This window comes from Thunnus maccoyii, chromosome 1 (genome assembly GCF_910596095.1).
Source record: "Thunnus maccoyii chromosome 1, fThuMac1.1, whole genome shotgun sequence".
Classification (NCBI taxonomy): Eukaryota; Metazoa; Chordata; class Actinopteri; order Scombriformes; family Scombridae; genus Thunnus; species Thunnus maccoyii.
In genome coordinates this window covers 4,088,009-4,114,742 of record NC_056533.1, presented here as the reverse complement: position 1 = coordinate 4,114,742, position 26,734 = coordinate 4,088,009, and the positions used below count along the sequence as shown (strand labels likewise).

Genomic DNA, 26,734 nt, shown 5'->3' with positions numbered 1-26,734 from the left:
AGTGTGCCCATGCAGGCTGCCTCATGGAGTTATGTATCCAGTTGTGTATCACCATGCTCGGCAAGCAGCTCATCCAGAACAACTTGTTCGAGATTGGCATACCGTGAGTGCAGAGCATACACCATGCAGCATGCTCAAAACGTAAACTTCCCATGACTCCAACACACAGAACAAGCCGCATACAGTAACTACAAAAGCTTTCAGCATAGATCATAATACGTGGGTTCAGCAAGGCATAGAACAAATTATGCACACCCACTCAGTTGTACTTGCATCTGAGAGGAATCATTTGAAGGCCTGTCTGGTTTTCAGATTCTCTTCACCTGGGAACTAGACGACACCTTGCTGAACTCTTTCAGCCTGCAATTTTCTCTGTCTCTGTCCTCTCATCCTTGCAGTGCACTGGACAGTAAAAAGTTATAACACTGTAGACATGCAGTAATATCCAAGTCTGTCATCTTGTTTGATATTAACCAATTACTGCAGAACATGACCCAAGCAGCATCAATGTGATCCAAAATTAGAAAATATACCTGCTCACTTTCAACATCTGTCCATCCTTCTACTTCTGTGCAGCATCTCTGGAAAGTTACTGCGTCGTTTGTTATAGCTAGGCTAGCTATTTCTTGCTGCTTTCAGTCTTTATACTAAGCTAAGCCAATTGCCGCTTGGCTCCAGCTCCATATTTAAAGGTCTTTCTCACAAATGTGGCAACTGTGACCTTATGGGTCATGCTAACTTTGTACTGGCCAGACCTCCTCCATTGTAGGGATTCAGGAAAACAAGAATTCGTAAAAACAAGATATATTGGGACAAGCTGCGCAAACCTCCTGAAGCTTTCCAAATAAACATGATTTTTACATTAATCAATTGAAATGCTGACTTTCATTGTCCTCATACTGTATTCTAAGGAAACCCCAAAAGCTGCAGTGCAATGACAAATTATCTAATGGATTATTCTGGGGACGATCAGGAGTTTTCCCTTTAAACTTCTGTAAAAGTACAATTATTGAAAATGTACTGTATATTTAATATTGAAAAAAGACCCAAAATGCCCCAAGAGCAGTAAAAAGAGAAACTATTTTACTTCTGTGGTTATTTGTTGTTGTTTGTACAGGAAGCTGAAGAAACTGCTCCGAAAGAGGAAGTCGGACTTGGACTCAAAGCAAGAAGAGGAGCTGAACAAAACAATGCATCGGCATGAAAAAGACCACATCCTGGGTCCCTTTGTTGGCCTCAGCCCTGAGTACATGGAAATGAGTGAGTCATCTGCTAATAGTCATCTGCAGTCTAATCCTAAAGTCCTAATTCTGAGCTTCCTCCTCATTCTTATAGCTGACACATTTGTTTAATGTGCCAGGTGTTTGCTAATAGAATAAACAAGCAGCAATTCTCATATTTATCTCTTCTATTAGAATCAACTACTCTGATTCAAAGATGATGCTGGAGAGATGCATGTGCTCTCTGTTAACATCAGCCCTTTTAACACTATAACCTTTGCACATCATGTCATGTTAAGGTCAAAACTAACAAGCATAATAGCTGTAACCACTTTGAAATCATAATCTTAATACACAGCTTCTATGTATCAACAAACACATTCAGTCATGCCTGTTTCTCTGCTCTTGCTTCATGTCTGACCGTTGCTTGACATTGTAAATGCCAGCTCGTGTCAGCACAATTTGTTGGCTTCATAGAATAAACTAGCAAACATATTTGTCTGATAAAAAACAACTGCTATAGCACACAAACTAATCTCCATGTTGAAGTACGCTGTGTTGACCTTTAAGTTAACAAAAAATCCAATTTCATAACACGCAGTGTCAGTCAGTGATGTGGAAACCTTGGCCAGACCATGCTTCACGCACAGCAGAGATTTATATGCATGCATGTGTGTGTGTGTGTGTGTGTGTGTGTGTTTAATGAAGATAAGTAGATTAAAGCGTCCTTGTTTTAATGTGGCTGGTGAAAGCTCATGATTGTTGCAACCATATAATTGCTCCTTAAGGATCTACATTAATAAGCAGTTGATCCATTCATCCCACTAGAGGGGAAGAGATCTATATGATAAATACTGGCTGAGGCTTATCATCTTAGCAAACATCCCAATACCACTGAGAAAATTAAAGCTGCATCAAGTTCAACACTCTTACTCTTTTGCGTCAATATTTAAGGTTGCTGCAGTAACTGCATTCCATTTGGGTATTGAACATTTTTAACTGTGTCTGGTAGCACGTAATGTCTCTGTGCTGGCCAGTCAGTGAACCTTGAGTTAAAGGATAAGGCTGGTGAAAAGACCAATACCAACAATAAATTCATCCTACTAACAAGTATTGTGTGTGTATCCAAAGTCTGATATATTTTATTCCTTTGTGTTGTAGACTAGTTGCTACAGTAGTTTGTTTAGAAATGGCTCCAAAGAGTAAAAACAGTGATAAGATAGTAACTTGCCACTGCACGTGCACAGAAACACGGTTCCATTTACAGAGCTGCACTAGCTTGTTTTGCCACATATCACAATCTCTTGACTTTGTACTGAAGTTTTTGGAAATATGTATATTGTAGTACATGTTATGCAGCACAACAAGATAGTGATGCTCTGCAAAAGGAACCACGTTGGAACACTAATAAGTTTTTAATAGTTTTTGGATAACTATGGCTTTATCAGACTTTAGATACACACACAATACTTGAAAGTAGGATGGTTTGGCTCTGCACATGAGATTTGTTGACAATAAGAAAAATATAGAAAATTCCCAGCCTTATCTTTTAAGCATGTCTTTGTGATACAATGTCTTAGCAAAAAAATGATTGCAGTCTTTCACAATTTACATTGTGTTTCACTGCAAATAACATTTGAACATGTGAAGAAGGACAGCACCAGAGATGAATGACAAGTCCGATGATGACAAAACCTGCCTCCACCCTCTTTTCTAAACAGAGCCACAAAACCAATCACTTCACAAATGGCTCAGCATTGATTGTCATAACTGTGAACAGCGGTGAGTCAGATCTGACAAACTATTTGGTGCAAAGTGCAACATACAGTAGCTGACAGTGAAGCAAATAAGGAGCATCAGTGTGGGTTACACTGCAGAGTCTGTCTGATATAAAGTAGCATATCGATCATTTCACCTCTGTTTAATTGAGTATTGATTGAATCACTATTGCATTTTTTTTGTATGTGCAGTAGTTGAAAATGTCATGAATAACCACTTTAAAGCGACACTAGTCAATTTTTATATTTACAATGGATCAAATGACTGTGTGTAATGTGAAAGGGATCCTTAGTGACAAACCTACAGAGAATTATAATCCAACTGTGCAGTTCCTCTTTCGCTCTATTGAGCTTTTTAGCCTATTTTTGCTCATTATTTTGGTTTTCTGGCTCACAAATTCTGTTCTCATCAACATAATTTCCAGTAGCAGCACACAGCCGGAAAAAAACTGGATGAACCCACTGCACACTAACTGCCTAGCACCAAATAAGTTATCAGGTGACCAAAAACATGGCTCCAAATAGCTCCATGTCTGCTAGCTGTGTAAATGGGTAATTATTGCCAACACACTTGCTTTTAAAGGTGATAATAAGTCACTTTTCAGCTGACTCTACTGTTAATCTGATAATTAACTTCACTTCATTCATTCAGGCTTCATGTTCAGCTGATTTCTTGTTGTTTTGCCCTAGTGGCGTATTCATCCCAGAGTCATTTTCAGTCAGCATAGAAGTTGTGGTAGTGATTGCTAGGAACAGTTAACTGTTTTCCACATAAATTAAATAAATCTGTTTTTTTAAGAGTTATTTGTGTTAGTTGACTTACAACAGCTGCTCTACACTTAACAACATTTTTCTGTCGCTATCATTCATGGATGTAACTATGTAGCTAGCTATGTCAGAAGATATCATCTCCATTCTTAATCACACCAACTAACAACTGATTGATCAACTATTTTTCCAACCAGTGGAAACATCCATCAGTGAGCCTGACACCAGACCCGTTTGAATCACTGAAGAAATCTGAGATGTGGGCAGCAATTCAGATGTCTGGGACCTAGCAACTATACTGCCCCTAAGTGGCCAAAAAATAAATGAATGTAGCTTTAAATCAACTGAAAGTTCTGCCTGTGGTGCAGCTCTGTACTGCAAATCTCTTTTGTAGTGCTCTAGCGATTCCATCCATATTATCCAACAGAAAATCTATAGAGCTCCAGGGGTACTCAGCTGAACATGTACACAGACAAACAGAAATGAAGCAGTTTTGCAGGTTTGATTATTTTAAATGCATGTAGTAGTAAACAGTGGATTAGAGTGTGAGATCAGGAAGGCAGTGGAGCATTTAGGCATATTTTTGGCACCACTCTGATATTTCCTCAAGGTAGAAGTAGAATAGTATTGAATAACTTACTACTGTTGTGTTTGTTTTACTGACTTTTACAGTGAGCAGTGATAAAGGGGCTTTAGAGCAAACAGAATGTTAGACCTTGTGTTGATTTTGGCCTTCTTTTACGTATTTGATTGCACTATAACTAACTATCTATCATCAGCTATCTGCAGGTTTACTGCACAATGTCAATATGTCTGTTTTTAAAATGTATATCAATTGTACCATTTTATGTGTCATGTGCCGTGTTGAGTGATAGCATCAGATTTTATTTCACTCAAAATAGGTGGTTGACAGTCAAGTGTTACACAACTGTCTGTCCAGTTGTTTAAAAGATAATGTGCTTATTCAGTAACTTTCACAACCGCTCATTACGCCTGTCTTCTCTTTCTTCAGTCATCCAGTTTGGGATGGTGACTCTTTTCGTGGCCTCCTTCCCTCTGGCTCCACTATTCGCTCTTCTGAATAACATCATAGAGATTCGCCTGGATGCTAAGAAGTTTGTTATGGAGCTGCGCAGGCCGATTGCAGTCAAAGCCAAAGACATTGGTAGGTGTCCACCACCCCCGCCCAAAATAAACTGAGAAACAGTTTTCTCCAATGTGCTGCTTATTCCTCTGAATGTTTTCAGCTTCATCGCTCTCATTAGTGGGGATTCAATAATACAAATTACACTACCTTACACAAAACAAACTCCAATTCTCAATTCAAGTTGAAAACGTTGATGTCATCACAAATTTGGAAGGTGTTCCAAATTTGTGATGACACACTGAAGGTGTTACACACACTGGTGACACTGGCGACTTAGGTGCCAGATGATTTTAATATGAACATCAATTACAGCACAGAACAGTGTTGAAGCATGAATACAGGGCTTGTAGCTGTTGCTATCAAAAACACAAAATACTGAACCGTGTAATCGGTGCTCGGCCCCGCTGTCAGAGGGATGTAACTTACTCATACGAAACAATTACAGCGATGCAGTTAATGATATTACATAACCATTACTGCCATCTACTGGCCAAAACTGATATCATATTAGAACGAGTAATCTATGATAAGATAATGATAGAAGCTAATGTAATAATAATAATAACATGACCCTTAACATACTGGGATGTCATTATGATATGATAATTTAATAATTGCAAAGGTAGTGATTCTTGAACATCAAAGCATCTGTAAATGTACCAGATATAGGGCATTTACAGGTGTAAACCAGTACACTTTTTTAAGTCCTTTACTTACCTTTCATTTAACATGCATCTCACATTCATAACAACCTACCTGTAACATTCCTAAAACAAAACATACCATTGTCTGTCTGCCTCTGATCCTCAGAGTGTTTGTGCCATCTAGTGGTGGCTGGTCCTTACTGACCCCATACTTTATCAGCATGTTGAAGCCGATGATTTGATTATAATGAAGGATCGTCTCTCTTTTTGCAGGTATCTGGTACAACCTCTTAAGAGGCCTCAGCAAGGTAGCAGTCATCGTTAATGTAAGTCTTTACAGTCACTCCACAGATGTGCTTGCAAAACATGCTGAAGCTGATCTGAAACAAATAATGCTTCAAAACAGAGCTGGGAAATGACGGTTTAGTCAGCATCAGCTTATGGAGTTCTTTTCATCTGTAAATCAAGAAAACAAGAAGGAGATACAGTTTTACCTAATCATTCAATTTCTGTCCTCAGGCCTTTGTCATTTCCTTCACCTCCGACTTCATCCCACGGCTCGTCTACCAGTACATGTACAGCCCTGACGGCACCATGCACGGCTTCGTCAATCACACTCTGTCTTACTTCAATGTCAGTGACTTTCAGCCAGGCACAGACCCTCTCCAGCCAATGCACCTGGGCTACAAGGTAGAAATATGCAGGTAAGATGTCAATTTACAGCTGGGTGGACTTGATTTGGGAAATGGACTAAGATTATTATTCTATCGGGACAATATTCTGTCCATTTAAAATTGACCTTTTTTTGCCAATATCCCCCAATAAATTATTTATTATCTCTCATAGACCCCTATTGCATTTGCTAACGTGATGATCTGATTTTTATGGGGAATATAATATGGACATCTGACAAATTGTGAAGCATCAAATGAAACCTTTTTAAATATGTTTTGAAAATAATCATATTTTCAGGTATAAAGACTACAGAGAGCCTCCCTGGTCCAGCACACCATATGAACTCTCCAAGGAGTTTTGGGCTGTTCTGGCAGCCCGCCTCGCCTTCGTTGTTGTCTTTCAGGTTCGCAACAACACACATATATTGCTCAATTAGATAATGTTCACTCACTTTTGTCATTCATATTGTATGTAGGCAAAGAAACAAACATGCAGCCAAGTCATTTAATCAATTTATGGCCTCTGAGTGAAATATAGGGTAATTAATTGAGTGAAAATATAATCAATTCTCCAAACAAGACGGCAAAATATTATTACCCTAAAATGAAATCTCCACGTCATGGGTACAACTATCACTAACCCACATGAATTATTTTTTACTGGTGTATATTTTTCACCATCAGCTCTTTGTCTGTAAAACAGGACACAGAATATTTACTATCTTTACTTTATAGATTACAGTTTTACTCATACAAATGCTCAATTGTGTAAAGCCTGTATATGGAAGCCCATTCCCACCAGGAAAATAAATCATTCGGTAAATTGTGACCTGCCAAACGACTGCAGCTGAAAATTAGCTATAAGCTAACTCTGGTACAATACATCAAATGTATTGTCAATTGTATTATTATTATCAATTGTATTATTATTTTTATCAATAATAATTTCAATAATAATTATTAATATTTATTAATTATCAGTAGTTTTATTTTAATCATTCATAGCTTTTAATCTATTACATTTCCTGACAGGAAGAGGCCTCTAATACTGATAATCATTAAAAGAAAAAAGGAAAAAAAAAAAAAAAATCAAAGAACCCTAGTCAAAGTAAAATATATGAGGGATGCAATGTCTTATTTTTTTTTATTGACTCATTACTTATTTGCAGTATTTTGGAAGCTCATCTTACCCAGATAGCTAGTGTTAACTGGGGAAAAAGAAAAATTGATTTAAGATAATTCATTATTACATTGTTACTGTAGGTTAGCAGCAAAAACACTGGACTGCATAGCTAACTGCTTTCCTATGCTTTTTCGTTTAACGGGGTGCTATTAACTTTTGAAGAAATAACACAATTCATAAGTGATATAATACCCTATTGTTCAATTCAGTACACTACTATTATAGCCTTAGTTGGTCTGGTATAACCAGTAGCTAATATTAGCTAATGTTAGCAAACTACAAATAGATCTGATGTGCTACTGACTACTACTTATTACTGAGTCAGTATTAATTAATAAGCTTTAGAGGTGTTGCTAGGTCTGTTTTTGAATTTTAGACAGAGCCAGCTAGCTTAGATAGTAACCTCCCAGCTTTCACTCTGTAGTCATCACAGACATGAGACTGGTATCAATCTTCTCATCGATCTCTAGGCAAGAAAGCATAAAGTGTTTTTTTTACAAAAAGGTTGAACTATTCCTTAAGTGTGGTTCTCTGGTTCTTTTACTATAGAAGTTTAATTTAAACAATCATTTTCTCTGCCTATGCGATGATAGTGTCGTAGAGGTGTATTAATGTGCTCTCTCTTCCTTCGTCCTGCTCAGAATGTGGTGATGCTCATGAGTGACTTTGTGGACTGGCTGATCCCAGACATCCCCAAGGACATCAGCCTCCAGATCCACAAGGAGAAGATCCTCATGGTGGAGCTCTTCATGAAGGAGGAGCAGGGCAAGAGGCTCGCAGCACGGGACAACCACAACCAGGACAACTACACTTCCCCCTCATCCGCCAACCACAGCCCCGCACAGCCCCGCTCACGGCCAGTGTCACATGCAAACTGCTGTTGAACTGCCAGCTACCAATGACGGGAAAACAAATACACAACCTGTAAACGAACTAACTGCTTGCAGCCAGCTGGTAAAGGTTAAGTTATCCATTAAACAGCAAAGCTTTTACTGCATTCACATTATTTGGGAATATCTGCAGGAATCACCTGGTATTTACAACCTGCGACTTGGACGTGTTCACATTAGAATCCCTTCACCTTAGAAACCTCTTTTCAACACTTTTCCCATGTTGCGGTGTTACAGTGTCAACCATTAACCAAAAATCCAGCAACTAGTTAGACAATAAAATGCCATAGGTTTTGTGATCACAAAACATTATAAGTTGGATGTATTTGAAAGGAACAAGCCATTAGCTTCATTTACTTGGCAGGAATTTGGGAGAGAAAACAGAGCCAAAACCCACCTGGAATCTAATGTGAATCACGTTCTCAAGGAGCGAGCTCATCTCTCCCACGGGACATGAACGCAGCTTTTGTACAGAAGACAGCCTCCAGCAATCCGTCCAAATGGTCCTGCTGAGCAGAATTTCCTCCTTTCCTCAGTAAGATGCAAGGCAAAAGAAGATCTTCTACTCTGTCTTGCTAGTGTAAAGCTCAGATAGGCCCTTTTTTTGCACAATTATATACAAATGCAGGAACTTACAAATGTACATTTTTGAATATGCATTATGGTAAGGCACATGTGCTTTGCTTGTTGGCATGGATCGCAAGTTTTGGACAACTGTCTGCATAAAGCAGCTTGTTGATTTGTACTATTCTCTTGTAGAAGCACCATATTGCTCACTTTTTTTTTACTTTCTGAGTACGAACAAACAGCCTAACAGTGCTCAGTGGCATTATTCCTGGAAGCACAAGTCACATTATTATTCATTCCAATGAACTGGAAGTCTTAACGCTGCAATTGGCAAGAGTTATGCTATAAACACAAAGTGATGTCATGATTACATAGGAGTGCTCCATCTCACCTTCTTGAGATGCTGTACATACTTACTGTAAGTCTTATTTACTCTTATTAACCTCCTCTGGTATTGGGTATAGAGAGCAATGTTTTCTACACATGAAGTTGTGAATTGAAAATAATTCCAGAAGTGTTACTTAAAATGCATTATGTAATTTTCTTTGGCTACCTGGGGGCAGCAGAAGCTGATAATACAGCATCTGACACATTATCTCCCTATACAGTTATAATACATTTTAGCAAATGATTATTTACACATTCAACACACAGTAACGTTAACATTCATTTGGTGTCATGTTTCTGGCTTTTCAGCTAAGACAGCTAATGAGCAGAAAAAAATATGTGGCTTTTCAGCTGCTAGATTTTGGACTTGACACAAACTAATGTCTAACTTTGTCTGCCATTTTGTATTGTGCAGGTGGCATACAGTGTGTTCATCTGGGCTGATCAGCTGAAACCAGCCTCCTGCTTCTGCAGGAAACAAGGTCAATTATGAGTTTGCGCCAAAAAACAAAACAACAAACTAAAATGCTCAGTAGAGCTGAGAGGAACTAGAGGGTGAAAATCCTCCGTGGGTTCATCACTACCAGCAACACCTTTGACACTGCACATAGTCATTTGATCCACTGTTAATATAAAAAATGCTTAGTGCAGCTTGAAATAACTGCAACCAAGCTCTACATTCACAGGAATCTGGACTCACCAACATTTAGTGTTTTTCCTCTCTCATCCACCTGAGGCAGAGTGCAGGTTACTAATGTCACCTGTCAAAGTACAGCTTTAAATAGCCCAAGAGATGACTGGTTGTTTTCGTTTCACTGATAAAGATCATAAAAGCCATACAAACCTGTGCATAGAAGCTGCTCAGCTTCATTTATTGGAGGTTCCTGTTCCACATGCAGCAGCTCATAATGATCTTTGGTAGTTAGCGTAGAGAGTTTGCAACTGTAAATGAAATTAAAATGTCCATTTCAAATGTATGTTTAATCATTTACCGCTGACAGATTTAAGGCTTTGTATTGAAAATGGAAGTGAATGTAGTCATGTTTAAAGTCACGTGCAGTGGTACGTGTGTATAGCATTAACAGTGTGTGCCATCGTGCTCATATGACATCCGAAAACTGCATCTTGGAACAAATGGGATTGAGGAATCTTGCCTATCCATTTGGGATTTTAATTTAATGGGACTTGTTTTTGCAAAGGTTGGGATTTGCAACTTCTTTACGTTGCAGGAAAGCAATGCCAGTGTCTTACTCATAAGCACTACAGTGACTGTTGTTGAGTGAGGCGGCAGCGTTACTGACTCACTTTCCCTGCCTTGTCTTCGCCCAGCTGCAGCAGGGGTTCAAACCGTTGACTGATTGTCTTCACTGGCACAGTTTTCATACAAAGGGATACAGTGTACCTGAAAAGGCAGCACAGTTTCAATATTATTATCTTGCCTTATATTTACCTTATAAATCCTTAGGCATTTTCATAAAGCTACAAGTAAAACTATTCAAGCACAAAGACTGAATTATATTTCTTTATGTATCTATGTGTATCAAACTGCAAAAACATATGGAGGTGACTGGATATCAGTACTGTAGACTGAAATGTGCAGTCTGCACTCAGTGTGTGTGAAATCTTGTGCCCTGCTGTAGATGTGTAGAACTACCCCAAATGTAAGCCCTCAACCCAGACTGATAGAATGTACTGTTCAATTTTTAATTTTCAGTGATATATATTCACTTTTAGGTCAAAATGTTGTATATCTGTTGTCATGACAATGCATTTAGTGTATTTAATGTGTTGAAAGGGTTTTATTAGCCCACAGGGGACCACAGATCCATCTACTAGAGTTACAAGACTTTCACAGTGACAGTGGTATCTTATTTTATTAATTTTAATTCATAATTTAATGTACTAGAAACTATCGATATGGACCTATTCCTCTGTATCTTGGAAGGTACCTGGGAAAACATCCTCTAATACAAAAAAAAGACATCACAAAAGGCAGTACTTTTTGGGATACGACTTGCTCTTTTGAGCAATAACTGCACATGTTATTTTTACCAAATGTTAACGCTGTTAATACTGTATATGTAAGTAGGGTTAGTGTTGATATTCAGTGATAGATTAAGTGCTGCCGATAACCTGATGTCACATGTGGAGACCTTCATGGGATGTCGCCTGTCCTGCCGTCTGTTGCCATGTTGTATTTACAGCATCAATAAAACACTACGAGTTGTGACTATGTCTAAATGTCTATTATAATGTATGTCAAAGCACATTGAGTGAGTGTATATGCATGTATAACCAACTTGTCTGTCTCTGATATTTTGAGTCTTTTTTTGTTTAAACTCTAACTGCAAATAAATTAAAGATGACCTGCCTTGAGTGGAGACATTTATATAAAAAAACAACAAATACTCTCTTGTAATTACATTTATAATTAATTGAAATATACACAGGGGTCAGATATTCATAAATTGTAATTTGTCCACTTAATGCTGATGTTCCCATGGAGCTGGAAAGGGGAAATAATGTTAAAGAAATGACATATGTCCACATTCACTTATATAATATATACAGTAGACGGTGCTAGAGTGTGTAAAGCAAATGTAATATAATGCCGCAATTCCCCATAAGGCCACAAGATGGCACTGTACCTTGTCAGGTACCCCGTAGGCACCAGGTTTATCATGTTGCTTTAATGCTCAAAAACAAAGATTTGCATTATACTGACTGTACTGATGTTTGTTTGTTTTTTAATCTATCTCACACTGGCTACTTTCATTCTAACAGAGCTGAAAAGTAACAAAAGTACTGTTATTCCAGTACATTAATAAAAGTATAATTCTGAGATACTGGAATTGAGTATTTTCATTTTGCGTGCAACTTCACACTTCTGTCTGCAACATTTAAGAGGGAAATATTGAACTTTTTGCTCACACTACATTTATACAGTATGTTACAGTAGGTTCCTTTGCAGAAATGATTTTACTCATCAAACAAGTTTACTGTAATTAGAAATGGCGTCACCTGGACCAGGTACTTACATTATAACAAATGCATTAACAGTTTCTGAAAGTACTTTTTCTTGAGTACTGTCTAATTTGCAGCTGAAACATCTCCTCATGGCGTCCATAAAAAGTATCACTGCTAGACTTACTCACATTTTTGTTATTTTTTAGATTTTAAAGATTTAATATTTTTAGTTTTTAAACGATGTAGTAATCATTGCATAAGTGTTCAGTACAGGCCACTAACATCATGTTGCAGTAAAATACATTTTCTCACAGGTTGCAGTTCACTTGCAAGTTCACTGTGAAGGTGCCTTCCCCAAATATACTGTACATGCCCTGGCACTGCTTTCCCTTCATGCGTTGCAGCTAAGACCTAATGCAGCTGATGGTAACAAGACACTCAACCAGACTGTACTGACTGAATTACTATCAAACCATGACATAAAACATCTATCAGAATGAGTTTATCACATCTGTGTCAGACCACATCTGTCAGAGAAATGTGAATTTGCAGTGGAGTTCCATGAGCTTAAGCTTAGGTGAAGTTACAAAGTTATATGCTATATTTTTTATCCTGGATCCACACCTGGAATATGAGCAGCTCTCCAGGAATTTCACAGAAACGTGTGTGCAGAAAGAGAGAGGCTGTGGGTGCTTTTCATCTGGCTAACATGTCTCCTCGCTTTCCTCACTCATGTCTCAGCTGCTCCCAGCAAGGATGTAAGACATTTGTAGAAGTCTGCGATTAATATGCAGAACTTGTAAATTAACAGTTTAAACTTAAAATTCATGTACAATTATTTAAGACTTTAAAGTGTTACTTAATAATTGCTATGTAGTGATAGCTGGAAGGAAAACACCCGATAACTGTTCAAATGTTTTATCATTTGATTATAGATCTATAGCAGCTGTAACATGCAGAATATGTTTAAATAAAATGTTGCGTATTTAGTTTGTGAAAGTCTGATGTGTTTTTCAGGCTCAGGAAGATTTTATAGGAGACTGCAGCTGTGTGACGTCATATTTTCCTGAAACGGAGACGAGGAAAGAAGAAGTCTTTTGGCTCATGAAGAAAATAATAAAGTTACAAGAGTGTTTATGATTTATTCATGACTCAGTCATTTTTATTTTATGAATAAATATGAAAAGTAGGTGCCGTTATTCCTGTTCCACAGGTAGTTTTCCTGATCTGCTGTATTACAACAACAGCTTGACTGTCAGATCAGCTGACCAATCAATAACCAATCAATAAACACATTTGATCAAAGGGATGTTGCCATCCGGTAAAAAAAAAAAAAAAAAAAAAAAACTTCCGCAGAGGATACATGTGTGGTTGCTCTAAACTCCTCCGGGAGCCTCCTCTCTCCGTGTCTCCTCTCTCATGTCCATCTCAAAAATTAAATGGAAATGGACAAAAGTCTTGAGTTTACAATTGTGACAAATAAAATAAATAAAATAAAGCAAATAAAAAAGAGCAATATATATTTTTATAGGTCAGTAGAAACATTTCATTGTTCCAGGCTTTCTATTTCCACTCTGGTTTTAAAACAGAGCTTCTAACATACAGAGACGTCATTTACGACACTAAACACATGATGATGATTTTAGCTGCATTTTAATTGTGCAAAGTTGATTTTATCCCCAGAGTGACAGCTGACAGTGCGGATGATTTTACACTCTCATTCCATCACTGCAGCTCAGAATAACATCAGACAACTGTGTGATGATAACTGGAAATAAAAACAATAGCTTGTCTTTTATAAGAAAAATAATACACACACTGTTAATTAGCTCCCATGATTATAAATACAACATTACAATCAGATAGACTCAGCAGTCATTAACTGCTTTTCCACTCTTTGCTTCGGTAGCAGAAACAGTCTGGCATTACTTTTAACTTTCTTTTTTTATGTGACATATTCAGAATGGTTTCTAAATAAATAGCAAAAAATACTCCCTCTATACTTAAGTTATATATCATAATTCCTACATGTACTTTAAGCCGCAGCCTACTTTTAATATTTGGAAATCATTTCTAGTGTTTGTCCATATTCTTATTCTGTTGTATGATTACAGACTATTGTTTATATTTCACTTTCACAGAAGTTTTCCGCAGGTATTTGTATCACCGATGATGTCACTGCTAATTAACAACCCCGCCTCTTTCACGTGAACGCGCTCGTAGCTGGATACCTCAGAGTTGACTGAGCTGGTTGATAACCAGTTTCGTACCACTGGTTATCTGGACGGCCAATGGTAGGCTCAGTGAAGCCAGCTAACGAAAAGATATCCCAGGTATGTTGAACTTGCTTCGTAAAAAGGTTTCACTCGTGAGATCTGGAGGAAGAACACTGGAGGAAGCAGAAATTAGCCAGATGAAAAGCACCCTGTGCACTAACAGCCACACAGAGAGACGGAAGTGAAAGTAAAACTGAATTATTTCCTAGTTCAGACCGTTCACACAACGAGAACTTTCAGAGAAGGTACAGTCTCTGTCGGGGACATGAGCTCTTCACAGTTTAACAAAATCTTACTGGATATTTCCAATCAGCTGTCCCCGGACGAGCTGGACAAGCTGAAGTTTCTGTGTCGAGACGTGATCGGAAAAAAAGACCTGGAAAAGATCGACAGCGGACACAGACTGTTTCAGGTCCTGGGGGAGAGATGCAAACTGTCAGCCGACAACACGAAGCTTCTGTCCAACCTCCTCGACGGGATTAAACGACCCGATCTGTCGGAGAAATTAAACAGCTTTGAGAGTCTGTCTGAATATTCCGACGATCAGCCGGACGAAGCAGAGAGAGGTACAGTATGAACCCGCAGAGCAGGTGTTCAAGGAACTGCTGCTGTTTCAAGGAAACGACAGGCCACTACTGCTACTAGTATAATACTACTATTAATACTACTACTACTAGGCCCTACTACTACTACTAACTATACTACTACTAACAATAATAATAATAATAATTATTATTATTATTATTATTATTATTATTATTATTATTATTATTATTGAGAATAAAGTTATGGAGATATTTTTGTTACTGCTGCCCAGTGACCTCTAAAATGTTCCATCATATGATCTTCATCATGATAATGTGCTGGAATTGTTTTTAGGCATCAGAGGCCGAGATAGCTTAACTTTTAGTCCCTAGTATAGGTCAACATAAAAAAAAAACACTGGATTCTACATTTCCCATAATGCAATAGGGTGTCTTCATTTGCCCCTCAGATCCTCAGACTCTGTCTGTAATGCAAGTTTTCTGTTAGGATTTTCTTGTCTCTGAGCCCAAGCTGAGATCAGCTGACTATGACATCATATCTGTTTTCACATACTCATCATGACATGTAATTTGGCTTTGACATATAAAGTGGGTGGAATGTCCCTTTAAGTTCAGGGAAGTGGACAATGCACTGAGCAAAATCAGTCAAAGAAATCTGTTCTTCAACTGAATTTGTAGTTTGCTCTGACAGCTGTATATTTTTGTATATGCTTTCATATATCCTGGTATCAACATGTAGTCACTGTAGACTGGTAGATGTAGTCTTAATATCAGTATGTTCATTATTTTCAATAAACGTCATAGTTTGATGTGTAAATCTGCAGAGATCCAGCCTCTAGTGTGTCTCTGATTACTGTGAAAGGCCCATGTCGCAATATCACTGTGAACTTGCCATGGAATGTGCTGTATACACTGGGAACGCCCAGTTGCACCATAGCAGTGTTAATTCCTTATGTGGCTGTTCTTCCATGTCTTGACAAGATTCAGTATTTACAGGTGCCTTTATTGTGTAACTGGAACAGAACTGCTTCAGCTGAAAACATGCATGCATAGCATTTACATTCTAATACGTTTAATGTCAGCAGCCAATGCAAACATAATCTGTGAAAGTCTTTCCCTTATTTCTTTTCTCCTTGTCATCTCCATACAGTCCACTCAGTAGATATTTTTTAACAATACTCATGACTGACAACAAAGCTGGACAAACATCATCTATCAGAATTCTAACATATTATCTTTTGAGATGAAATATTCTGAAGCACTGCTAGCTGAGCTGACAGTCAGTTTAACTTAGATACAGTTTTTTTTGTCTGAACTTCACAGTATGTGTTGTTCAGTAAGTCATGTAGATTTGCTGCTTTTTCTTCTCTTAACATAGTAGTACATTAAATATCTTTGGGTCTTCTGTGTATGAGAGCTGCAGTTGGGTTGGGGGCAATACTTGCTTTGCAAACTAAAACGACATAGCCTAACACACCTAAGACAGTGAAGTGACATTAGCCAAATAAAGCTAAAGCTGTGTCGTACGCAGACTATGTAGCCCCACCACAGATGAACCTGTAGAGGCGAGGCACCGGGAGTGGAAAAGTGAACAAAACATTTCTTTTAACAGAGGAGTTCATCTGGCACTCCTAGATTAGCCTGCTCTCTCTTCTTAGTGCAACTCTTGTCAGTATGATACCACCACAGTTTCCTCAAATGGCACAGGAGCTGTAGTCTCTTGTTGTTGTCGATCAGCCAATCGGAGGGCAGTAGAAAGATTTATGAACCCTTTTATACTGATTAATGTAGCTTCAAATATTGGAGGTTGCCTGGGAAGCTGGACAAGCCTTATGGAGGTCTTGTAAAATGTGCAGCCAACATGGGCAAAGGACAAAAGAGGCTTCAGTTTTTAGTGTTTGTAGTCAGTTTAACTAATGGTTAGATTACCTTAACCAGTGAGTTAACTGATAATGTAGCATGGATCATCAGTATTGTTGCTATGGTTTAGCTACAGTTTAATGTTAAGCTGTTGATTTGTAGCTTTCTGATCTGCTTGGAACAGCTGACTACCATCTGCAAAAACCTACTTGGAATTCCAGAGGGGAAGTTGGATGAGCTAAATTAGCTTTGGCCTGTTCCCACTTTTCACTGTTGACTGCTAAATGCCACTATTTGCCTGGGGAGGGTGTTTGAATAGTTGCTTTTTATGCTTTGCCTAACAATTCTTTGTTTCAAAGTTAATTTTGTCCCAAAACATTTCTTTCTCTAAACCCTCTATTTTTCCCCTTCTTTTTTCAGCCAAACTGGAGATCGCCACACAGTTGATTGCAGAGAATCTCGGGAGGAATTGGCGTAAGCTGGGCCGCAAACTGGGTTTTAGTGAAGTGAAGCTGGAGTCCATCTCCCTGAAGCATCCCACAGACCTGGAGGAGACGGTGATTGAGCTGCTGAAGGAGTGGAGAAAGAGTCGAGGAGCCCAGGCCCAGACAAAGGAGCTGATTGAAGCCCTGAGGGGTTGTCAGCACAACCTCACTGCTGATAAATTGGAGGACAGACTTGCAAATTCTGGATCTTGATGGAGATAAGGCTTTGGAACAGAAATGAAAGCTTTACAGTAAAGAAATCAACTGCAATATCAGGGATATTATTGATAGATTTATTAAATGTTGCAAAAAAAGAAAAATCAGCTTTGTTGGGGATTTACCCTCAACTTTCTGTGTATCATAAAATATGCACTAGAAAGATAAGTGTTCATAAAGAGCTGAACTGATGTTTCTTTTCAATCCAAGTTGTCCTTGACTTTTAGCTAGTATTGACATGTCAGCATCCAACACCACTAACAAACACTTCTGCCTGTTACAGAGAGATATTTGTTGTACAGGTTGGCCAAGAAATCAGTTTTTGTACTATACTGTATTAAAATACAAATCTTATCTACATGTGCCATGTTCATTCATACTTTCCAATTTAATGTCATCAGTGTTATTAGAAGGACAAGTCGAGTCTTTCTGCTTTTGTGAGAGAAGGTGGAGGTCAAACTATGAACTGTTTTTTTAGACTTCAAGGGAAAAAAAGTGTTAGAGGACCTGGCTGCCAAAATAAAAAGTCTTCAGTGTGCAATACTGTACAACCATTTAAAACTCCTGTGAAGATGATATTTAAAGCAGAGGTAGTGATTTTTATTAGTATCCCTGTACTGGACTTTGTTTCTATAGATCATGAGATATTTAAAGAAATGGTTGAACTTTTTGGGAAATACATTTATTCCATAGCACTGTATCTGTTAAATATGAGGCTACAGCCAGCAGTTGGCTAGCTTAACTTAGCACTGGAAACCAAAAAACAGCTAGTCTAGCTCTTTTAAAAGGTAAGAAAGTCCACCCACTAATGTTTGTAAGGATTAAACAACCAAGAATGGTTGTGTTAATTAGTGAGCTTTAGAAGTGCTGGTTGGCAGGTTTTGTAACAGTTGGACAGAGCCAGGCTTGCTGTTTCCCGGTTCCAGTCCTCTTGCTAAGCTAAGCTAATCGCCTCCTGGCTGTAGCTTCATATTTTAAAGATCCCCTCCAGACTTTTCTACAATGTATATAAAATGCTCTACTTTGAATAATAATTTGTGTCTAACATGATTACCTCATTAAAATCCTTAAAATCACATATACTGCCCCCGCATTAAGAACTCCAGAATCTATGAATATGCAAATATTCATAGATTCCAGAAGTTTAACAGTTGGACACAAAGTCCATTATTAGTGTATGTGTACTGGAGACTTGAATACTGGACCACGATTGGATCCAAACTAGTTGTGATGTCACAAATCATGCTTGAAGGTACATGCATTAAAATCAGATTTTTGGTGAGCACAGAGAAAGCTTCGGCAGATGAATGTGAAAACAGCTTCCTAGTTTGAAACTCTGCACAGACATCATTCTGCACAGTGAGGCTCAAACATCCAACTGTAGGAACAAGAAGAAAAACATTTTTGAGTGAAGTGGGACTTTAAAGGACAGATAAGAGAGTGATATTGATCTTATCAAACTCCCAGCCAGAAAATGTAATAGCTTATTTTTCAAAATGTCAAACTATTTTGTTTTCTGACTCAGAATAACATGAGTGGGAACGATAATCACACAAGGAAATTAGCTGATTGAAGCCCGTTATGATTTCTGATGTGACATAGAAATATCATAAGGCTGTTATTTGAAATTCATTATCTCAGTAACATCACCAGATTGTATAATGTGTCTGTTTTCTTTGCCATTTCATTGAAGAGTAAAGCAGCAAGTCAAAGTTTGCATGTTTATTTTTACAGGACAATCCATCAGTTAAATCTGGCCCACATCCTCATCTCCTTCATCAGCAAGCTGTGATGTCATCAGGGCGGCAGGTCAAAGGTGACATGCAGTTTCTGCAGAAGAAATGCATGTCATTAGGAGGAAACATTTTTGATAGACACTGCATTAGTGGGACTCATAGAATATTCAAACAATGTTGTGTCTGTGCTTTAATGTATTTGTGTTCAGTCTGGTCAGCTTATAGTATACTCACAGCACTTGTAGAGCCTGTTCAGTCTATCAATGTCATTCTTGCTCATCTGGGTGGCCTGGCCAAAAGGCACGTTGTTGTTGGGAATGGGCAACATAGTGGGACGGTTGTTCTTGGAGAAGGCGTACCTAGAGAATCATAGAAACAGCAGTTCAGTGCAGGTTGAGTTTGGGTTTAATTGCCTGAAAGGGGACAAGTGTGATGTGATAATTGTTATTTAATATTTTGATGTTCTACGAACTGTGCTTAACCACTTTTTTGCTGAGAGATAGGTGAGAAGATCGAAATCGCTCTATGGTATTGATCTTCTCATCTCTCTCTTGGCAAGAAAGCGAATTAGTGTAATTCCCAAATTGCGTAACTATTCCATTAAAAGCGGAGTCATATTAGTCGTGTTGCTCCCCCAGAGTCACTTATCATGTGATAAAGGACGTCTTGTACAGGCAGTGGAATTACCTGAAATCAACCGTTGAATCTAACTAAGCTGCTAGTCGTATCTTATGCAATATTAATTGCTATCAGACACTGATAGCAAGTACCTGTATGAAGTTGCAGGGGAAGTGAAAGATAAATGAAAATGTTTCAAATATAGTAGATGACACAAACATGAAGTTATCCATACTTCTCATATTGCATGACAGAGTTGTAGTCATAAGTAGTCCCCTGGTTCAGAGTGTTAATCGTGTTGAAGTTGTACTTCATGTCTGCAGAGATGAGAGAAAATGTACATGTAAAATCATACATTTACACTTTCAAATTTAAGTATGCAGAGTGAGAGGATTGTAAAAAGTTGTACAAAGATTAACTTAATGCGTTAAGCTAAAGCACCAGTAGTTTTTCACACGTTTGACAAATGTTAAATCTGGCCTGCAAAAAATGAACTTTCAATATCAATAAATAATTATATAAAAATGCCTATTTTCATGTTGTCACGCACATTGCATTCATGACCTTATACGATACAATGAAGGCCTGTTGATCTGACTGTAGGTTGCATACATGGTTAAATTCAGCTCTTTATACAAACACGGTTGAGTGATGAAGCCTTGAAGAAGCAGTTCTATTAACAGCCACTGACTGTGGTCAACCTGAGGGAAAATACTCTGGCTTTTGAGAATCGTTGCTCTGTTAAGCAGATATTATGTCTCAGCCTATTACAGTCAACTGCCTCGGTCCCACCCAGGCCTCCACCCCTTTACGTTTTCTGTTTGAGTCTATAGCTTCAGAGCTCCCTCTTAAATGTTTTTTCACTGGGCTTCTGTTTAATGAAACAGCCAGAAAACAGTGATTATTTTTTCTCTCTTTTCAAACAGTGAGGCTATTTCTGCCTTTACTTTAGAAATACTTGTCATGTCAAATACAAGTCATGTAATAGAGGGTGAAACTGAGAGAGTGTGTGAGTCTAACCATTGATGATGTTCTCCCAGTACACCCTGATGTAGCTGTCCCTGTCGGAGCGAGTCTGTTCATGGTTGAAGCCGAGGGCGTGGAGCAGCTCGTGCTGGACGGTGCTGTGGTACAGACAGCCCTGGCGGCTCAGAGACACGGTCTGACTACCACCCTGACGACCCACAAAGGAGTAGCAGCTGTGAACACATAAACGTAAAGCAGATTTTAGAAATCATACATGTAGAATTATGAAGTGTTGTTCTACAAGGATTTTTAAAGCACAACAATGTAACAAGTATGCAGGTCATTATGTTGCATTCTCTCAAATCTCTATTCAAACATGAATATTCTGAATTTCTTTGTTATTCTCAAGTATTTATTTACGTCAGAGGTTTTATCTGCGTACCAGTGAGGCTCAAGGCTGGTTGAGGGTGTACAATTACAAATAACAACTCGGAGAACTCCAACATGCATGGTTTAAAACCCTGCCGTTGTGTAGAAAGCCATACGGCCAGAGCCTTACCCGCTCCTCGACTCAATGCTCAGCCACTCACTATCGCCGTCCTGGTAGGGTCTGAAACGGATGCAGGACACTGCAGAGAAAGACTCCAGTCCACGAATGATGATGGACCTTTCTCGGGAGGCTGACAGGACAAATATGGGATGTTGAGAACATCTGTAACCTTAGTTAATGTACATATTATATCTTAGTTTACTTGAATTACTTAAGTTTACCTCGCTCATTCATGTTGTGTAACTGATAGTACATAGTACTGTTGCAGACTTAAGTATCATTATTATTACTCAATTAGTAATCATTTCATTATCATTTATATCTTTTTACATTTAGGTGATTCATGTCTTGACTCAGGGTCATTTTAGTTCCTACCTGCTGTTGTTTTACAGGGGACAGTTGTGAGTGTAACAGTAAGAGGTGAAATAAGTGCAGTAGCAGAGTCGAGTTGTGTTTTATTTTTTTTCTGTGTTGAATTCTTAATTTAAAGTCCCCCTCCACTCAAAAATGTGTTTTGCTTATTGTTACTTTACTTGGATGTTTAAAGCTTGAGTGTTTGAGTTTCACTGTGCAGAATTTGACACTAGAGGGCTGTTTTCACATTCATCTGCTAATGTGGAGTCAACTTAAAGCCCTGCATTCAAAATCTATTGTATGTATTATATTACAAGAAAATGCACTATATAAAAAGTAAATGTACTCATGGTAGAAAATTATAGTTGCAGTGATGGATGTGCAAAAATGTAAATATAGGGAAATTGTTTCTCAAAATAAGCATTAAAAACAAATACAAGTCCATCTGTATTTAGTTGTGACTATAAAAGCAGTGATATGTGACATTAGTCTGTGTAGTGAACAGGATGTATCTGTCCATCTAAATAAAACAATCAATGCTTACAGTAGTGGTTGGCGATGTAGTAAGGGATGTAGACTTTGCCATCAGACCACTTCAACCACAGGCAGCCGCGGGAGGTGCAGGGGTCAGCGTTTCTGTCTGCCTCAGACTTGATAGCGATGTCTCCTCCGATCAGGGTGGGCTCATCAATGTCAGGGTCTGCAAGTCCAACACAAGTTTGGATGTGACCTACGCTCAGAAATTTACCTGAACGCCTCCTGTGTAGTCACACGCTGCTGCTGATCTGCTGAACTACTGCTAATGCTACGCTTTTTGTCTTGACATGGGGTAAGAATGTCCATTCTTGATTAAAAGCTCTGTTTTCACCGTCCACTTTTCTCTTTTTAGAGCACTTTTCTCTGACTCGTGTCACACCTCGTCTCTGCTCTCTCCTTGACATGTGGGAGTCAGTCAGCAGAGCCCTGAAGCTCCGCCCTGAAGCCCCTGCACAGAGCGGAGCGGCTCGCTGATCACTGGTTTATTCAATGGTTATTAATATTAAACATATCACATGTCCAAATTGCACCAAATTCGACATTGTTCCCTAGCCATACACCCACCAAGTGTGGAGTCGATTGAATGAATGGTTCATGAGATCCATGAAGGACATACATACAGGGATTCGTTCCTTTAGTAGATACATAGATACTGACTCTTATCATTTGTAGATTTGAAGATGCCTGCTTTTTCTTCATAGTGGAAAAGTGAAAAACAATGCTGGACACAAAGATTGCATTGAGGCAAATGATAGTACAATCATTCTTCTGTTGATAGCCAAATATGCTCAATGTAGGATAAAAAATACTGGTAGACTTGTCTTCTCTTTAACTGTTCAGTCATGTTTAAAGTGAGGCTATATAAATTTTGAACAAGGAAATAGCTTATTCTTCCTCTTACAAACAAACAAACGTACCCTTGCTCATTCAATACATTAGTAGAAATACACATAGACATTGCTGCCTACTGCTCAATCAGTTTGTTGACTTCATCATTCTTCCTGTGCTACTGTTACACTATGTTTTAGCATTTCACATTTTCCTGTATTTGTCACTCGTTGTGAGTTTGTCACAGTATCAACTGCTTATCAAAAGTTACATAGTCTCAAAAAAAAAAAAGTTGTATTCTGTGATGTTTTTAAAATGCAGAATGGTAACTATAGGCAAGTAAAACTACTTAGTTAAGTTATGGGAAGCTCTACTTACAGCGGTCTCTGTTGGCTCTCTCCAGCAGTTCACTCACAGAAAGCTCCCTGGATGTGTCCTCCTCAATGGAAGCAATGTCTGCACAACACAGTGTATATTAAATTGTATGCACATCATTACTCTGAACAGATATGCTAGTGACATCAGAATCACTTCAACTACAAATGGAATTCCACAGACATCAATTATAACATATTCCTTATGAAAAGGAAATAAGAAATAAACCAGGTTTCTTACCTTCCTGTACTCATCCAGAGAGACATGGAAAAGAGCAAAATCATCATCATCAAAACATCCACAAAGACCTAATTCAAGTCAGCTAACACCAGGTTTTCACTTTGAGGCTGAGTAATAATCCAAGCTCACAGCCCAGCCTAGCTAATTAGCTGGCTAGATAAGTAGCTTGAGTCACCCTGGTAAGCTAGTTGGTTAGTTCAGAATTACTTTAACTTGGTGATTGCTCTAGCTAAGAGGAGCTAACTGGTTAGATCTGGTAGTTTGCTTGCTCATGACTGGCTGGAGGTATGTGATTGGATGAAAGGTGAGGAGACGATGACTAGTGATAACACCACTGTCATGAACAGTGACCAACACTAATAAAACAGAATGAAAATAAGAATGGAAGACATTTTATTATAATAAGTTGAGTTTAATTAATTATTTCAAAAGTTTTGGTTGGTTCACTTGTAAAGTGTACTCAGTTTATTCATGTGAATATTTATTTAATAATTATTTATTTAATTGAAAATGAAAGGGTTAATTTTCAGCCTATAGGTACAGTAGTGGTTTGGTTGGGGTTTTAATAACAATTTAAGATTTAATGGGCTGATTATCTCTAGTAGTTCATTTTAATTGTCCTCCCTTGTCCCCCATTTTTCCACATTAACATTTACATTTATGATATTCCATTTCTGTTTGACCTAGGCCTCATGTCCTATAGGTGAGATGTGGTGGTTTCTAGTATTTTTTACCTCAGCCCAGGAAGAGGACACCAGCAGCAGGGCCACAACAGACCAAGAGAAAACCAACATGGCTACAACAGACCTGAGAGGAGGAGGAAGACGGGAAGTCAAAATTTCAATCATTTTAGTCTTCAGAGTGAGTTTCGGGAAAACATTATATTAGTGAAATATATATAATACATTATAATGCATTATAATAGTAATTATAATCCATTATAAAATGATTATAATGTATTCCAACTATGAAAACTGTAATACACTATGATCCTTGCAAAACAAATGTCAGTGAGTGACCAGCAATTATGAAGTATTATGATACTTGACCTTATAAGTCATAATAAAATGCTTTATAATGTTATGATTATTGTTATAAAGTATTATGAATATTTATGAGTGCTTATAACTATAATTATACAGTGTTTTAAGCAGATTATAACACATTATGAGTTATATAAAACATATATAAATATGTTTATAATGCATTACAGGCATGGGCGTCATAAAAAATGTTACCTCATGTCAATCTAACATGCCAGACTGAGGCTGTAAATGACACATGTATATAAAAGCTGGAGTGTGGGTCCTTACCTGAAAGCCTGAAGAGAGAATGAGTGTCTTGCTGACACCCAATGAGAGCTTTTATACCGCTCCAGGTTCTACAAGAGCTAATACGCAACATGTTATATCAAAACGCGTGAACACAACAGTGTTCAAACAGTCTTTGCAACCTGTGTGAAACATTGCATCTGTCACAGGTGTGTGACGGTGGGTGTGTACAGTACTGCCTTTCTGAATGCAACTACAAAAGAAAGTTCTGAGTTTCTTTAATAATATTAATAAGCCATATCCGTTATGACTGGTGATGTGGAGAAGAGGAAGTATAATTTAAAAATAAAAAGGTAAAACAATAAGAAATGTGAATCAACATTTCTCTTAACCATGAGGGCCCAGACCAAAAGTATACTTAAGTATGTGGAGAGTCCACATACTTTTGGCCATACATTATTTTTGTTTACATGTTTATTTAAAATTACTGAATTTTAAAATAATGGAATCAGCTCATAAAAATCACCTCATGTTCTTATTTTCTAAATTTGTCAAAGTTACTCCTCCTAGGTTGACAAACTGCCCAGATTCCCCCAAAAAATATACCAAGGACATATCTTCAGTGTCCTGAATGGCAGCTACGGCCCTGCTGTGGAGGAGTTTAAACTATACAATTACACATGATGTACAGTACATGCAGTACCACACAAGAACTGCAGATGGTCTGGCCCCCACAGAGCCCTGATCTCAACATGCTTGACCGGCAGTGTGCTCACACCAGATATTGATTTCATTTAGGTCTCGTCTTTTTACTGAACTTTCTATGAAATTAATTGATAAATAAAAACTATTCTATTTTGAAAGTATTCTAACTTTACCTAAAAGTAAAAACTTTTGCACAGTACTTTGTATTTAAGAAATATATGTATTTTTTACAGCAGAATTATGTTGCTGGCAGTGCGGAGAGAACTCTGAAGTGTGAAGCTTGTGTCGTGAGTTTTATTTACACTCAGTATGTAACAAAAATAAAAATGGTAAAATATTTAATATATTGTACAGACTTATTTTGGTCACTTGTCCAAAGTTTCTTAAGGGACTGGGCTGGGGTTGTGCTGAGGGAATTCAGACTTCAGCATTTCTGAAATCCTGTCAACTGGTCTGGTTATCTGAGCTGCAGTTTCACTGTATCCCCTTTTGCATGTTGGAGAGCTGACAGTCTGAATCTGAAACATCTGTCACAAGAAAAAAAAACCCACTCCTCTGCTCTTATCAGTGTGGGACATTCAACACGCTGTTGTCAGCAAACCCATCCACCCATTGCAGGAAAACACCCACCCTGACCTGACAAGACCAGACATACAAATATGCAGCAAAGGGAATGTTTATTCTGTCAACAGCTTATATATATATACATACATACATACATACATACATACACACACACACATACATACATACATACATACATACATACATACATACATACATACATACATACATACATACATACATACACACACACATACATACATACATACATACATACATACATACATACATATATACAGTCCCAAGGTCAGGAAAATGGCCCCCAAAGATGAACTGCTAAGTGAATACCTTAGGCAGCAGAAACCCGATGGTGCAGAGGAGGA

At 38.1% G+C, this 26,734-nt stretch overlaps 3 protein-coding genes across 5 annotated transcripts in view; 2 read left to right on the top strand and 1 right to left on the bottom strand.

The window, feature by feature from the left end:
- The window catches only part of ano1a (anoctamin 1, calcium activated chloride channel a), a 67,263-nt gene extending 55,634 nt beyond the window's left edge, over nucleotides 1-11,629 (top strand). For both annotated transcript variants that reach the window (XM_042411918.1, XM_042411910.1), the window contains exons 19-25: nucleotides 3-103; nucleotides 1,118-1,260; nucleotides 4,779-4,931; nucleotides 5,831-5,883; nucleotides 6,077-6,261; nucleotides 6,530-6,635; nucleotides 8,056-11,629. In XM_042411918.1, the coding sequence (XP_042267852.1) occupies nucleotides 3-103; nucleotides 1,118-1,260; nucleotides 4,779-4,931; nucleotides 5,831-5,883; nucleotides 6,077-6,261; nucleotides 6,530-6,635; nucleotides 8,056-8,298 (984 nt within the window). In that variant the 3' untranslated portion in view covers nucleotides 8,299-11,629. The remainder of the gene's footprint in view (nucleotides 1-2; nucleotides 104-1,117; nucleotides 1,261-4,778; nucleotides 4,932-5,830; nucleotides 5,884-6,076; nucleotides 6,262-6,529; nucleotides 6,636-8,055) is intronic.
- Nucleotides 11,630-14,415: 2,786 nt separating this feature from the next.
- On the top strand, nucleotides 14,416-17,965 carry fadd (Fas (tnfrsf6)-associated via death domain). 2 transcript variants are annotated; one of them, XM_042411950.1, is made up of 3 exons: nucleotides 14,416-14,558; nucleotides 14,815-15,067; nucleotides 17,327-17,965. In XM_042411950.1, the coding sequence occupies exons 1-3, from the start codon at nucleotides 14,517-14,519 to the stop codon at nucleotides 17,602-17,604; spliced, it is 573 nt and encodes a 190-aa protein (XP_042267884.1). In that variant the 5' UTR covers nucleotides 14,416-14,516; the 3' UTR covers nucleotides 17,605-17,965. The 2 variants fall into 2 exon arrangements, with proteins under 2 accessions (XP_042267884.1, XP_042267874.1); XM_042411940.1 differs by having other exon boundaries at nucleotides 14,441-15,067.
- A 1,349-nt stretch (nucleotides 17,966-19,314) lies between these two features.
- LOC121897434 (high choriolytic enzyme 1-like) lies at nucleotides 19,315-24,634 on the bottom strand. Its single transcript, XM_042411930.1, has 9 exons — nucleotides 24,546-24,634; nucleotides 23,812-23,815; nucleotides 23,575-23,652; nucleotides 22,376-22,531; nucleotides 21,487-21,607; nucleotides 20,982-21,160; nucleotides 20,197-20,278; nucleotides 19,578-19,702; nucleotides 19,315-19,437 (listed from the first exon to the last, which is right to left on the bottom strand). Coding segments are annotated over exons 1-9 (807 nt in total). The 5' UTR covers nucleotides 24,606-24,634; the 3' UTR covers nucleotides 19,315-19,435.
- Nucleotides 24,635-26,734: the final 2,100 nt, after the last annotated feature.